General features: G+C 41.0%; 1 protein-coding gene and 1 long non-coding RNA gene across 39 annotated transcripts in view; one reads left to right on the top strand and one right to left on the bottom strand.

The window, feature by feature from the left end:
• Window positions 1-12,943, bottom strand: part of LOC127071595 (uncharacterized) — a 205,251-nt gene that overhangs the window by 47,807 nt on the left and 144,501 nt on the right. The window lies entirely within an intron of this gene.
• The window catches only part of LOC127071589 (CUGBP Elav-like family member 1), a 253,175-nt gene that overhangs the window by 99,571 nt on the left and 140,661 nt on the right, over window positions 1-12,943 (top strand). The window contains exons 1-2 of one of the 38 annotated variants that reach the window (XM_051011040.1): window positions 5,477-7,852; window positions 8,404-8,627. The exons of 36 other annotated variants lie outside the window; for them this stretch is intronic. In XM_051011040.1, the coding sequence (XP_050866997.1) occupies window positions 8,530-8,627 (98 nt within the window). In that variant the 5' untranslated portion in view covers window positions 5,477-7,852; window positions 8,404-8,529. Of the gene's footprint in view, window positions 1-5,476; window positions 7,853-7,919; window positions 8,628-12,943 lie in introns of those variants that run through there. One more of the 38 variants, XM_051011041.1, reaches the window with a different exon arrangement.

The raw sequence follows: 12,943 nt of genomic DNA, 5'->3' as shown, positions 1-12,943 counted from the left end.
AGTCGGAACCATCGGAGATGAGTTAAAGGAAAAAAGTACTCGGGGAGATCCTTCAATGCGAGTATCAAGTCGTTTGATTAATTTCGATCTCAACGAATCGTCCATCCTTTTTTCGTCTATAAAATTTACAGAGAAATTCTCTCCGTGAAACGTTAAACTGTTCCTCGTCGCCCTGGCACCAGCAACGACATTATTGAAGCTCGACTTGCGCATGCACACGAGTACATTCATAGAAGCCATTTAAGAGAGGTAAAATGCATTTAATCGTCCGTGCTGGAATGGTACACGTATACCGTGGAAAATGATTAGTCTTTGGCGGCAGTATGTGTATCCTACGTGGAGAATACGTACATATGTGCATATGCATGAGAAGGAGAGAGAGAGAGAGAAAGAGAGAAAGGATAAGGTCGGTACAATTTAAAGTAATTAGGTCGAGCTCTCGTTGTCGCAGGATTGGCAATGCTCTCGGTAGGTGGTTGCTAGTAGGCAGCCAGGTAGATAGTAATTCGCTCTTCCAACGAATAAGTGAGAGAGCAGTGATCTGAGCCAACCTGGAAGTAAACCTTTCACAGGAGTCTAATAGAGTTACAGTCCAGGGGTCCGAGGATTACTGGAAAATACGCGAGGGGCGAGGCAAGGGCTACCGCTGCATTGCGGTACGTTCTCCGATACATCCGTACGCACACATGGACGCGTAATTCTCTTCGGAGAGAGAGAGAGAGAAAGAGAGAGAGAGAGAGAGAGAGAGAGAAAGGAGAAGATAGAAATGCTCGATTGTACGTGTGTTTCGCTATCTCCGTCTCTCTCTTTCTCCTCTCTCGACGACCGAAGGGTTTTATCGGCGGATTAGCATTACTTTACATAGTTTCGAACGGGTTTGCATAGGTTTCAGAGCTTCCTGCGTACCGCATGGCGAACGCGTGGCCAGTGTAAAGCGAGTTGCGTTGCGCTACGTTGGTACGTCGCGTTATACGCGCACGTTATATGCCGCCGCAAGCTCGACGAATCTGCAAACCGATGTTCCCTCGGATCTCCTACCAATCTTCTATAATCTCACTATCGAACTCCGCTCGGACTCTCGTCGATCTACCTCTTAATTGCGTTCGAAGTGATGCTCGATGTATCAAACGTGATACGTATGTATTTTCCGATCGTACGTTTTTTTCTTTACCTTCTTCTTTTTCTTCTTCAATTTTTCAATACGCTTTCTTTATATATTTGCTCGATAATCGATCGTTTCACAAACATAAAAGGAAGATGATAACACCGATCTAAAGTCACTTTTCCATCGTCGCGATAAACGTCGACCGTAATTGATATTAATTAGTGTATTTTAATAAAGGAACAATTAAGAAAGTGGGACGAGAGCGCGAGTCAAATGGTAGGTGTACGGATAACGAGGAGGTGGACGAATGAATGGCGGAGACGTAAGAAGTGCTGGCCAAGATTTATATCGTGGAGGGAGAGACGCGCGGAGGATCGAGCAAAAGGTGGAAGAGAGAGGGGAGGATAGGTGGAAGAGGGAGAACGGCTATGCGCACCGGAGTTTTACACCGCGGCACCTATTATGCTGTCTTCCGAAGCATAATAGACGCTCCACTAATTAGAATGTCCCGCACTGTGCTTTTGTCTTCGCTAGTGAGTCGAAGAAGGGTAGAAACGGGAGAGGAACGGAAGGCTGAGGAATCTAAGGTGAAAGGAGAGAAGGGACTATCGAACGATTTTTTGAGAAAAAAAAAAACTAATTTTATCTCTTATCATCGCGTACGTTTTCACCGACTGAATTTTCTACTTCTCTTACAAGTTGTACTTGATGGAAAAAAATAAATAACTAGACGATTGGATTACCAGATTATTTTTCGAGTTCGCAAAAGTTACGGAGATCATTTAGCAAGATTGATCTTATATTTGACTATTAAAGTTTAACTTCTTTATCGTTCTAAAAAGTTTGTGACCAAAAAAGATTAAAGAAGTTATTCGAAAGAATGTTGATTCCTTTCGAACTGAAAATTTCTAGGTCGTTGGAATGGAATTATTATCCTACTAAAATTCGGTCAGGCGTGTTTAAAAGATTTCAACATCTCTCGTTACTTTCTCTCACCGAATTTTATTTCTCGTCCTCGAGTACGACGGCGCCTACCCCCACGGAAGTTTTTCGCGTTTAATTCTGGACATTTCCTTGCGCCTTCGTTGTTTATCTCGCGCACAACAAGATAGTCGGACTTAATTTAACTTCGAGGCTCTTTGTGCCGGCAGAAGGCATAAATTTTAAAGTTTACCACCCCCGAGGCCATTTTCAAGCTGCTCGACCGCTTATAATTCGAGGCACCTCCTCCTATTCCATCTGGATGCTCGAGAATTAACTACGAAAATAAATCTCGTTTTATTACGGAAGTAAGAGCGGCGGTCTCGCGTCATTGTCGGTCTCGCGTCATATCTCGTATATATATATGTTTATATCTGTATATTTTCAAAATATACAAATATGTATGTAAGTATGTATCTATGTATATATATATATATATATATAAGAATGCGTGTGTGCGCGTTGATATATATAGTCGAAATATGCATGTTCAAACGTTACGCCGGAAAGCGTATTTTCATTAATGGGAACGTATTAAACTATCGAGAATAACGACCGTTGGTGTGTACGAGAGCTGGCATTAATAATGATACTTGATTTTCAAGCATTCCGTACGTCAGCCGCATAAACGAGAAAAGTAGTAGCGAGCAGCTAGCTATTTCGTTTATCGTTAGATACGATTTATCACTGAGATTCGTGAAACCCGCTTACCTACGTACTCGACACGATACCCGCTAAATCTACGTGTGCCTGTCTCGAATGTAATTCCGTAACGAACGTCTGAAAAAGGTGTTGAAAATTCGCGGACTGGAAAGACGTAAATGGCATAAAAAGAGGTATAAGAAGAGAAAGAGAATAGAACTGAGTAGTAAGGAGGGAAAGAGTACAAGCAAGACGAAGAAGAAGAGTAGAAAGAATGGAAGCAGAATTATGCAGATGTCGGATATCCGATGTAGGAGCTGGGTAGTCGGGTATTCTTCTTCGAACGGTCTTTTAGCCAATAGACATCTGGGATTTCCTGAATTGAATGTAAATTACCCTTTGCTCTGTTCGTGAAACGGATCTATCGTTAAGCCCCTGCAAATAAGATCTTTTTTGTCCTTCTTTTTCCCACTTCACCGGAGTGCGCGCGAAATTCCTAAGGGGTAACGTACGCTCAAGAAGAGGGAAGAACCAAGTACGGAAGGCGTTCGAGAAAGGCGCCAACGTTCGTTCGTCCACTTATCCCGCTGTTCCCTCTTTAATTCCGTTTTTAAGCTCGACGAAACGATTCGACGAAAATAATTATTTTTACAATGATCTTTACGCGGTTTATTCCTTTGACGCGATTTGTACGAGGAAAAAGATAAATAGGTATTTACGCGCGACGTGTGTTTTACAGATCTGTTTAAAATTGTAAACACCTTTAACAACGTGTCATTTAATATTTCACGTAAAATCGCTCGTACATCGTGTTTGGAATTTCGTTCGTCGCGTTACGCGCCGCGTTTCATGCGTTAATTACAAATGTTGGTCGACTTAGATATCGAAACGAGAGAAAAAGAGAAGTTTGGAAGAAGAAAGGGATATAGATAGACAAACAAAGAGAGAGAGAGAAAGAGAGAGAGAGAGATAAAATAGAATGGCATTGTGAAAGAGCCAGGACGGCGCGTAGAGGACAAATTAATTGGTACAACCCGAATGTGCACATTACGGCGTATTTACAGAAGCGAGGCGACCAGGTCTGCATCAATTTCGTTATTACTTGAGTGCTCATTGTGTTCTCCCCTTTTCGTCTCTCTCCCTTTACCATCCCTTCGGAAAGACCAGCGTTCAGACGAGCGTTAGTAATGTGTACGAGCGCGATGAAACGCAAACAGCCGCTGATATTATTCATCCTGTTCGGTCTTGCTTTACGCCATCCTTCCGTGTCCCATCCTCTCTAGTGCGTGGGACGATTGGCCAAAGTGAGTTCACTGCCAGAAGCCGTATTTGAATTACCTTTTGATAGTTTGTTTCGACCGGACGCGCGTACCAAGATGAACAAAAAAAAGAAAAGAAACTTCATCTTCGATACGTTCCAAGAAAATCGCTTTCAATATATGTATATACGTACATATGTAAGTTTTTTTATTAGGAGATCGATTAAGACAACGTTTTCTTTTTATCTCCCTGATATTAAGGAATATATACGCACTGACCATAAATTTTATTTCCTCGTGAAGAATGTCTAGGAAGAAAAAGTTCGACGAGCGTACGACTCTCTCTCTTTCTCTCTGTCGTTCTCCTCTTTCGAGCGATAACGGCTGCTCGCTTTTCCTTTTGTGGACAGCGACTTCGCGTTCGTAAAACTTTTTCCTGATGCTCGAGAGCCAATTTAATCTTCGCCCTTTGGCGGCAGGCTGCCGTTTGTGATAAGTTGGCGCGCAACGAGCGAACGAGCGAGAACCGAAAAGAAAGTGAAAAGAGGAGGAAGAGAGAGACAGGAGAGAGAGAGAGAGAGAGAAGAAAGGGGAGAGGAAAAGGACATCGAGGAAGCAAAGTTCGAATTCAAAGTTACTTCGGTCAATGCGATGGAGGAACCCTCACAGTCGAGGGTTTCCCAAACGAAGTCGTTCTAAACATCGTCCGGAGAAAGAGCGAGAGAGAGAGAGAGAGAGAGAGAGAGGACAGAAATAGAGAGGACAGTTACGCTACGTCTTCTTGCCAACGCTATGTATCTTTCCGATCCCTTCCCTTTTATCACTCTTCCTTCTTCCTCAGTTTTCATTTAAAACACTTTGAAACTAATAACGAATAAAATTTTGATCGATCATAAAGCGTGTAATCTCTTTGAGCGAAGGATCTCACGATCACCTTGAAAGGCTGTCAAGTCAAATTTTCTCTTTTCTTTCACGTTAATTGTCTGGCAGATGGTAGTCGCGTGATCTCGTAAACTTTTTTAATATACTACAGGAAGGCAAAGAGATAGAAAAGAGAGAGAGAGAGTGAGAGGAGAGAGAGAGAGAGAGAGAGAGAGAGAGAGAGAGAGAGAGAGACGGTGAATAAGAAAGAGGAGAGAAAAGAAAGAAAAAAATGGAAGAAAAAATCTTAATTTTAATTTATTCTTATAATTAACGCGAAAAAAACAACCAACTCGAGTGGATTTCATAGCAGCACGGTTGGCACGCTGCCTTCATCTTCCATCTTCGTCTCTTCCTTTACAAACGTAATCCCCGTGTCTATCCGTGTCTATCCGTGTCTATCCATCTATTTACCATTCACATTCGCGCATTTTCCACACTCGCTACGACGTATAGAACGGAAAATAACTTTCCCGCTCGTTCCTTCCGTAGTAACGGTACAATAACGTATCTTTTCGTACCATTTAAGAATGGAATTGATAGCTTATAAAAAAAAAAAAGAAAGAAAAAAAACAACGAATGAAAACCTATTATAGATCATTTTTTCTTCGAGCGAAAAAAATTCTTAGATAACTATATCCTATCTAGTCTTACCTTTTTATCGTTATTTTTTATAACACTTGTCGACGGCAATTAAAAACAATTTCCGGAACACTCGACGATAAGAAACAAAAGTATAGCTCCCCTTTAAAAATATGACTGCCCAAAGAATAAATTAAATAAAAACAGCCAATCTATCGTATTTCTCAACGTTCGCTTATATTTCGGTGTTCGCTTTAGGATCGAGTTCCTATGAGCAGACCCGAATGTAGTCTTTTTTTCACCGTACCTACGTGCGAGTATGTGTGTGCCCATTATCGATCATATATTCTCGCTATATCATTTCGTCAATTCGTTATTTTTTCTCGTTTGTTTATTAATCCGAGCTACTTGTTATTTGCACAGGATATTTAACGTGCTTCCGTAATCATTTCGCTGCGTCAACGAGCGTAATGGATATGTAGAGAGAGAGAGAGAGAAAGAGAGGAGGAGGAAGAGAGACCTACGGCCTTCGACGAATAAAAAAGAAAAACGAAAAAAAGAACGAAAAACAAAAAATGGTCGACATCAGATAAAAATTACACGAACGAGGGTCGATGTATGCCAACGTGTAAGGTTATCGTTGTCCGTGTGTTTTAAAATAAATGAAGTATTAAATTCATTCTCGTTGTTCGTTACCTCACTGCATATTAAAACTTCCATATCGCGAGAGGTGGAAGAAGAGAAAGATGGAGGCATTCGTTGATACGCCGAGCGGAAAGGTCGAAGAGGGTGAAAGAGGTAGAGAGAAAGGGGGAAGAGCTCGTACATTTTTTGCCTACACTTATTCTCTCATCAAAGTAATTAAACTCCGCCAACGAGGGTCTACTCTCCTCTTTCTACTCTGTCTCCTTCACTTTCTCTCTCTCTCTCTCTCTCTCTCTCTCTCTCTTTCTTTCTGTCTCGTCGATGTAAAAGACAAAATCAAAATTCGCCTCTCGACTCTGCGAGCAAACGAGAAATACGGAAACAAGCGAAAAAAGAGAAAGAGAGAGAGAGGGAGAGAGCGAGGGAAAGAGAAAGAGAAAGAGAGAGCAAGTATCTTTAAGAGCAACATTTTTTCTCATAGTCAGTTATTCGAGCTACGACCTCGCACCTTGTTACTTTTCGATTTTCACACGCTTTACATTGCTCGTCATAGACATTGGTAGAATTATCGCGGATATTCGTTCGACTATTTGATTAATGAACGATATGAAAAAAAGTGTATCGACGGAGATCGATAATTCGGATTTAAACTTTTCACGATTAACCGTGTATTTTTGCGTGAATGCACGACAACGTTCAAAAACTCATCCCGGTCGAATGCAATGAGTGTCCGTCCATTAGTAGGCAAAGGCTCGTTAATATTTGCAAACGAAATTCTACGTTGTATCTATCCTACGAATACGCTCAACGATATAATGCACAATGTATTTACGATATGCGAAAGGAAAATGAAATTTCAAAATGATCCTGCTGCAGTCGTAAATGCCAGTCGCGTAAAAATTTGATTTTTATCACATTCAGATTATTCCGACGAGTTACGTAATCGAAATTGCAATTCTGCCGTTCTTCCGAATGGCGGGGGAACAATTTAAAACGTTTTTTAACTGAGCATATATTACACGGGAAAACTTCGATTAATTTATAATGTATTATATGTATAGGTACGTATATACGATATATGTGTACGAATACATACGATGTATGTAGGTGCATATGTAAACGTTCGATCGGTTAAAGCCAGTAGAAATATTCCATCTATGAATTTATCGTCGAGTTTCTATCTTTTCGAGTGGATAATATTCTCTATGCGAGATATCGTGTAAGAAATAAAAGAGATATTTATCTTCGTACGTCTAAGAAAACAAAACGATCTTGTCACTTACTTACACATATTTACAGGCATTGTCACATGGATTAAGCGAGAAAAGAAAATGATGGCGAAGGACGTTGTCGTAAATATGTAAATACACGTACATACATATACACATACGCGTATAAACCTTGTTTTGTTTACAATTACTCGGACCAGGACGAAAGGTCTTAATGTTTCTCCTACCACTTTCCGAATATCGCAAGACTTCCTCAGTTCTTCTCGCACGTTCGAACGATTCGTCAAGCTTTCATTCGCTCCTTTGTTCGTTACTTCGGTGCTCCATCCGCATCGAGATAAACTTTCGTTTCGGTCAATTATCGTGCTTGCGGCTTCTCGTAGTTGCATTTTTGTTTCGTTGAACTCCCTTTTCGAATTTTCTCTTTGCCGAGCTTGGTACTCTTCCACTTCCACTGCGCTCGTCGATGTACCTACTTCATTTTTTGGGTAAGTTGTGTATGAACTTTAACAGAGAAAATGTGAGAGAGAGAGGGGGGGGGGGGGGGGGGAGGAGGGAAGGGAGAGAGAGAGAGAGAGACTATGTTTACTTGGATAAACGTTCGTTGGAATATTCTAGAAAACCACGAGGTTCGTTGAAATACGTTACCGCTTCCTCTGCATCCGACTAACATAGAGTCCCCACTCTCTCTCTCTCTTTCTCCCCCCTCTATTTCTATCTCTATCTCTAACTCTATCTCTCTCTCTTTCATCTTTCTCTTCCTTTTTTGCCGGCATTCCGTGATTTGATTCATTAAATACGCGTGCTTGCAACGAATAAGGTACAAAAACGCGAAGATAACTCGGCTAGAATTTAATATTATTATACGGACCGTCCGAGAAGTTTTTAACTTGCTCCGGCACGGAACACGTTCCTTGAAATTCGCTGTTCCTGGTTTACGGAGAATTAATTCGAGCATTGATAACACAGTGGTATAGCTATCTACGAAAACTTGTCGAAAGTTTTGGAAAATATTCTAAATTTTACGTGTTTATTGCAGCAAATCGTTGAGAGCGTTCACGAAGGATCACGAGAGGAAAACAAAAAGCTTGGAAGTGCGTGAGCGACGATAGCTATACAGTTGCTTATAACATATAAGTACGACTGATATTCATTAGGAGGTGTGATGTTGCAGCAACATAAATTGATCCTCGATTATAAATTGTTAAACAGTATGTCGATGCACGTAGACGAGAATAAAAATAACATCGAGCAGCTCGACTGGTAAGAGAAACAAATCTTTTTTTTTTTTTCTTTTTTCTTTTTCGTTAGTAACATTCGATTTTCGATCGTGCGAACTTTCTTTATTCTAAATATAACATAAGTAAGAGGCGTCTTCTGAGATACGTTCGTTTTCGAGTCGAAAAAATGTTTATGTACGACGAAACGTTGAAGAGAGGTCACCGTCGAGTCGTTAGAAGAATCGGACGACTCGAAGTGTCTTTATTTTATACTATAGACAAGAAAATATCTGTTTTGGTAAGATACAATGTAACGTAATATCGATCGACGATATTCTTGGAAAGTCACCGATTTCTCGTTAACTCGACGCTTCGCATAATTTATTATTTTCATAAAGATCCGAAAGAATTTCGTGAGAGGAATGGTAAGTCGAAAAATAAATTTTCTTTAAAACACAGCTACCAACGATTATGCATACAACATCGGTTGGCGTTAAGTGTTTCTTTCTATTATCTTTCCCGGACTCTTTACGTTAGTTCACAACCACTTTTTTCCTTCTTTCTCTGGCTTTCCCAGTATTCTCACGGAAAAAAAGGAAGGAAGAAAAAAATACTAGAGAAGTCAGAAGGCAGAGTCATTAAAGAGTTTCGCGCCACCGAGCTTCGAATTTTCCTTCCGCTTGCCTTTATTTCTTTCCATTCTCTCAGATATCCTCTCTCCCTCTCACACTCCCTCTCCCTCTCTCTCTTGATCCCACTAACGAAGCAGCTGCATTCTTATCGATTCCTTTATCGTTTCGATTAAACACCAATCGAGAAGGCAAACCTATAGAGAATTTCTCTCGACAACGGATTAAAATATTGCGAGGAATGAATAATACAAGCGAAAAGTATACACATATATATCTGTATATCGTACCTCGTGAAATCGAGGTAATAATCCGTGTTTATTTTGGAACGACATTAGGACGTTCGCGTAATTTTTAATCACGAAGTAAACATATACCTACGTGGCGGCACATACGTACATAATTATTATTTCTTACCTCGAAAGTCGTATGCGTAATTCCATAAGATAAAGCAGTCGTTAAATGTAAACGATTTTCCACTACGATAACTTCTTTTTAATTCTTATAAAACGTTAACGAGCAGAGGGGAGAATAACGCAATATATTGTATGGAAGAAGAATAATTCTACGATTTCATTATATCACCATCGTAATATTACGATGAAATACGAAGAGGAACGTTAAAAGAAGAGGAGAAAAAAAATGTTATTTCGCCCTGTAAACCGTGGATGCGTGCACATATATTGCATAAGATAAATCTCTACGTGATAGAAAAAGATAATATCGATGAAAGAACGAGACTTTCCCTCTTGTATTTTCCTTTATCGTCGCCGATGGTAACTCACGCAAACGAGTATTCACGCCTCTCATCTAACATGTACCACCACTCGACCCGTTTCGCATTTTAAAATTCTACCTTGTATGTATTCAACGAAGTTTCTCTTCGCGCAAATTTTCTCCTACTATTTACTTTTTACCATCTATTTCGTTAATTGACGCTCTATGCAAAAACATTCGAAAGAATAAGCACGCGTTTTCTTTCTCTTCGAACGTATTCGACATGGATTTTACGACTTTTTTCAAACTTTCGTCGATAAAAAATCGAAACAAAGATAAAGAGATAGAGAGATCGAGAGAAAGAGAAATAGAGAGAGAGAGAGAGAGAGAAAGAGAGAGTCACGTGACTTAACAAAGTTGTCGACGGGAAACTCGGGAGCGGGTTGATAACTATAATATCAGTTTGGTTATCTTCTGTTTAACACCATTGTGTCTCGGCGGACGAAGGGTGATAACGAATCAGCATCTACCTCGGTGATGGCATGGGTGCGAACGGGTAGAGGGTGGTTGGCAAAACGAGACAATGGTGCTCCAGGCACTGTGAAGATCCCGTAATTGAATTACACTCCGATAACCGCTTATCGCGAGCTACCTCTCTTTCTCTCTCTCTCTCTCTCTCTCTCTCCCTCCCTCTCTCTCTTTCTTTCTCTCCCTCCCCACTCCGTTGGCTTCGAAAGCACGGACCCGCACTGCAGGAAAATAACTTTCGCTTATTGCACGAAATGGAAAGAGAAAGAGAAGGAGAGAAAATGGGTGGGATGGCCGTGCAGCCAGAGTGGAAGCTTTTTTCCATTGATTCATTCATTTCATCTTTCACCATCCCCAGCCAATGCCAACGAAATAATTAGTTCCCTTACCGATTCCCTCGGCTGTACTCGGTGCGCCGGATAGACGGAGGAAATTAAATTCGTGCTCTACGAACGATCCGCGAGCATGCCGATCCGATTCGTTCCTTTGATTCGACGAGTACTCTTCCTCTTACCCTTCATTCCCTGTTTCAGTCTCTCGCCCTTTCTCTTTCACTCTTTCTCTCTCTCTCCCTCTCTCTCTCTCTCTCTCTCTCTCTCTCTCTCTCTCTCTCTCTCTCTCTCTCTCTTTCCCTTTCGCTATCATTAATTATCCACTCTAAACAGACGAGAAGGAACTTTATTGTGGCCCTTTTAATACATTATTGCCTCGGATCAAAGGAAATATTTCTCTTTTCTTTCAGATTTTTCCCATCTGTTCGGCCGTACTCGTTAAATTTTAATCGCAATCAAATCAGTCGTCTTTGAAGCGTCGAAATAGCTACGTTACGTCGATTAGAGTAAGAAAATAAAATTTTGCTTTTTGTAGTCTGTCTCGCGTGTCAATTTTGGAACTCCGCAAGACGAGCTTTCCATGAATTGACGGATACACCGCAAAGTGGAAGGTGGATCTCGCAAGTTCGTTCAACCAGATGCTGAGAATGGGATACCACGCGCTGAAATCACCCCAAAGCGCGCTGTATACGCTCCGTTACGCGTGCTTCGAGGGGTATAAATTCGAGGGTCGCGAAACGGCTGATTCGGGAGTAATTTTCGGCTATCTCGCGTAGGCACCCGCACGACGTTGCATATTTTTCAAGCTCGCCAAACTTTCCTGCGTTTTCATGTATTAATTGGAAAATAATTACAACGCTCGCTCCCATCGCTCGTTTAGCTCGTAACAGCGGGCTCTTTATCGCAAACACATAGATATCATTTTCAAAAATTACTGCATTACTCTCTGTCAAAATAAAGCAGGGGTGTTTATTAACGTTTCGAAAAATTGCGGATGGCCTAGGTTCTCGATATGTAACAAAAAAAAAGAAAAAGAAAGGAAAGAGAGTTTGTTCGTTTCGAGGCAGATGAAATCGCCAAGTGGAAAACGCACGATAGGGTAGACACTTACAACGAAGTAAAAGAAAAAAAGAAGAACAAAAAAAAATAAAAAGGAAGAAATATCCACAAGATAAGAGAGTACGATCTCGTGCTTTGAAAGCAGGTATAATCGCTTTAATTAACAAAGAAGCAATGGCTACTGACCGCAGCGGCTGAAGCGAGAACGAGAATGAGCGTGGGAGGCAAGGAGGAGGACGGACAAAAGCGAGAGAGCGCAAATTTGAGCTCAGCAGAAATTCTGCCCCAATTACCGATCGGTAATTGGACGCCGCGAGGCGTATCGCAGTCGTGGACGATCTCGCTACGATTATCGAATCTTCGATCACGTCGACTGAAACTCGTAGGCGCTAGTGGCATCTCTCTCTCTCTCTCTCTCTCTCTCTCTCTCTCTCTCGATCGCTAGTATCGAATCGTTGCACTGTTCCACGATTTTTCGTAGGTTATTTTTAAGCTACATTCAAATTGACCGAGTTCGGACGAACGAAAATTTTTTCCGCCGTTTTTTTAAATTTCGACTTTCTTTTTTTTTGTTAATTTAAGGAGATCCAACAGCATGATTTATTATTACGAATGAAACTTAACTATTTATTAATTCGTCTTATTTTTCTTATCCTCTTTTACGAGAATTTCGTTAGGTCTTTTTCATCTCTTTACTATCTCTTAATTCTCTATCTTTCCTTGTCGCAATCAATATAACGCCAATCCCCATCCATTTTGACAATTAGTAAGATCTTTAAGATGGATCATTTGCAGGCTCTTATTTAGTCGCGTTAATTCAGCTCGCTTCGGCCGCTTCGACGACGAGAAACGAATATCTAAAGAAGACGAAAGAAGGGAAAAAGCGCTGAAAGAGAGAACAGAGACGAACTAACGGACTGACGGATCTAAAGAGATAAAGAAAGGAGTAAATCGGAGCGAGTGAGAAAAAGGAGAGAGAGAGAGAGAGAGAGAGACAGACGGACACGATGATTCGATAGAGATAGATAGGGTCAGAACGATGAAAGTCGACGAGAATTTTCAGTAATTTCGCAGAAACCATCGCAGCTGCTGAA

The sequence above is a fragment of the Vespula vulgaris genome, chromosome 22 (assembly GCF_905475345.1).
Source record: "Vespula vulgaris chromosome 22, iyVesVulg1.1, whole genome shotgun sequence".
Lineage (NCBI taxonomy): Eukaryota > Metazoa > Arthropoda > Insecta > Hymenoptera > Vespidae > Vespula > Vespula vulgaris.
The sequence above is the reverse complement of the archived record's forward strand: the minus strand, read 5'-3'. Positions and strand labels throughout refer to the sequence as shown.